The sequence below is a fragment of the Fusarium pseudograminearum genome (assembly GCF_000303195.2).
Source record: "Fusarium pseudograminearum CS3096 unplaced genomic scaffold Unplaced146, whole genome shotgun sequence".
Classification (NCBI taxonomy): Eukaryota; Fungi; Ascomycota; class Sordariomycetes; order Hypocreales; family Nectriaceae; genus Fusarium; species Fusarium pseudograminearum.
Window position 1 is genome coordinate 1 of NW_017607720.1, and position 2,494 is coordinate 2,494.

General features: G+C 17.6%; 1 protein-coding gene across 1 annotated transcript, besides 12 other annotated features; it reads right to left on the bottom strand.

Annotated features, from left to right (window-relative positions):
* Nucleotides 1-128: 128 nt before the first annotated feature.
* Nucleotides 129-272: a repeat region.
* A 9-nt stretch (nucleotides 273-281) lies between these two features.
* Nucleotides 282-341: a repeat region.
* A 16-nt stretch (nucleotides 342-357) lies between these two features.
* Nucleotides 358-503: a repeat region.
* Nucleotides 504-584: 81 nt separating this feature from the next.
* Nucleotides 585-613: a repeat region.
* A 186-nt stretch (nucleotides 614-799) lies between these two features.
* FPSE_11272 (uncharacterized protein) lies at nucleotides 800-2,351 on the bottom strand (the record flags this gene model as incomplete). Its single annotated transcript, XM_009264389.1, has 12 exons — nucleotides 800-807; nucleotides 840-863; nucleotides 1,108-1,132; nucleotides 1,203-1,210; nucleotides 1,302-1,314; nucleotides 1,509-1,520; nucleotides 1,578-1,582; nucleotides 1,862-1,874; nucleotides 1,960-1,973; nucleotides 2,065-2,077; nucleotides 2,191-2,196; nucleotides 2,344-2,351. Coding segments are annotated over 12 exons (149 nt in total), but the record flags the coding sequence as incomplete, so codon positions are not given.
* Nucleotides 954-1,123: a repeat region.
* Nucleotides 1,196-1,269: a repeat region.
* Nucleotides 1,388-1,439: a repeat region.
* Nucleotides 1,478-1,589: a repeat region.
* Nucleotides 1,605-1,744: a repeat region.
* Nucleotides 1,812-1,832: a repeat region.
* Nucleotides 2,198-2,225: a repeat region.
* A 29-nt stretch (nucleotides 2,352-2,380) lies between the features above and the next one.
* Nucleotides 2,381-2,447: a repeat region.
* The last annotated feature ends 47 nt before the right edge of the window (nucleotides 2,448-2,494 follow it).

Here is a 2,494-nt window from a genome sequence, read left to right on the forward strand (position 1 = left end):
TTAAAGACTGTAATATATTAGGTAGTTAAAAACTAATTAATTAGATAATATAGATATAAAGTGAGGGATTTTTAGGCAGCTTGCTTATCTAGGCGGCTCGCTTATTAAACATATTAGCCTTTAAAAGCTTAATTTAAAATTAAATAAAATATTTAATATAGCTATTATATATAAATTTATTATTATTATAAATAATAATAAAAATTAAATAATAATAATAAAGTTAAGAAATATATAAAAAGTAACTTTTTTACTTATTATAATATTTATTAGGGAAAACCTATAAGAATAGTAGTTTTTTATTATTTTTTTTAATTAAAAATATAATATAATAAAAAATAGCTAGGCTTTTTAAGCTATATATTTAAAATAGTTAAAAAAGACTTTCTTATTAAAAATAAAGTTAAAAAAATAAATAAATTAATAAATTCTTATTTTTAATAGCTTTATAAGTTATATATTAATTTTATTTTATTTTCTTATTTTATTTTTATAAGTAAATAGGGTTAAGTTAGGGTAGTTAAATAATAGGTAAGTCTAATTATATTATTAAACTTTAACTTAAGGAATCTAACTTTAGATCCTTTAATCTATTTTTTTATATATTAAATTACCTAAAGATCTCTTAGGGACTTATTACTAATTAGTTATATTTAAATACCTCCTTAATACTCTTATAATTACCTCCCTCTCTATAATTCTAGCCTTTAGAATTACTTAGCGATAGCTTTATATAGCTTTACCTTTATTTAATTATAGACCCTATAGAATAATATAATATATACTTTCTTAATTATACCTATAGGCCTATATATATATAGTGCCTAGTAAAATCTTACTCTTTAAGTAATAGCTATTAATAGCTATTAAGACTATAAATTATAGTTAACTATTTTACTAATACTTAATCTAAATAATTAAGTATTTCTTTATTAACCTTATTAAGATCTCTCTTTTTCTTTTTTTTTTTTTCTTTATTAATTAATATCTCTCTATTATTAACTCTTATATCTTACTATTACTTATATTATTTTAATCTTTTTATACTCTCTTATTACTATTTATCTTACTATTATAATATTTTCTTTATATACCTTTTTTTCTTACTTATTATATCTCTTTTATAAGTAATCTATAAAGTATTAATAAGCTTCCTTTTTATCCTAATTAATAACTTTAATAGTTAAATTAAAGGTAAATACCTTTATTACTTTTATATACTTTTAATTAGTTATAATATTTATTATACTTATATTACTAATAATAATACTATCTGCTATATTATATATAAGGATTCTTACTAAAAGTATTATACTATAAGTCTTATTTATTCTTTAATCTTTTATTAGTTTATTACTAATCTATTAAAAGATCTTTAAGGAGCTACTTAATATAATTTAAACTATTTATAACTCTTATAATACTTATATTAATTTAAAGTATTAAGGGGACTTTATGCCCTTATAGCGCTAATAAGTTATTTAATCTTATAAAGATACTATTTTTACTTTTATATTTACCTATAATATATTAATTAATTTATATTATATCTTAAAGATTAATTATAATAATTTTACTTTTACTATTTAGGCTTAAGAGTTAGCTATTTATTATAGCTTTTTTTTTTTTATTTACTATATTATAATATATTTTATACTCTTTTTATTAGTCTTTACTATTAATTAATTCTTTATTTTAAGCTAATAAGGATTATATTACTATTAAAGTTATAAATAATATTATAGCTTTTATACTTAAGTATAATTAGACTTATATTAAAATAGAGACCTTAATTAAGCACTTAAGACTCCTTTTTAATTATATTAATTATACTTATCCTAAGGAGATATCCTTAAAGTACCTTTATTAGCTCCCTTATAAGTTTAAGGATAATCTCTATTAAGAGATATATTACTTTATTAATACTAATAACTCTATATTTACTATTACTATATATACTTTAGGATAAAGTCCTATTTATTATAGTGCTATTACTATTAGCTCCTTTTATTTTAATTAAGCTATAGCTAGTAGTTTTATAGCTATTATTTATATTATTAATACCTATCTTTTTATCCTATTTATTATTTCTATAAGTAAGGATCTATTAAATACTTCCCTTATTAATAGTATTAAGTTATTTAATATTTTTCCTATTTAAAGTATTAAGTTACTTAATATTATTTTAACTTCTAGCTTTATTAAATATAATAGTATTATTATTACTTTACTTATATCTTTTAAGTTAAATGCCTTTAAGCTAGAGCCTATAGATAATAATTTATCTAGCTTTAAGGGGTTTAATAACTAGTTAGTTAATTCTTTATTTAGGGGTCTTATTACTTTATTCCCTTTAGTTTACTATATATAGCTAGTTATCTTTATTTTTCTATTAGGTTAATATATTTAATAAGTAAGTATAATAGATAAATAAATATAATATAAATCCCTTAACCTTATATCTAACTATTTAATTAATTAATTCTTAACTATT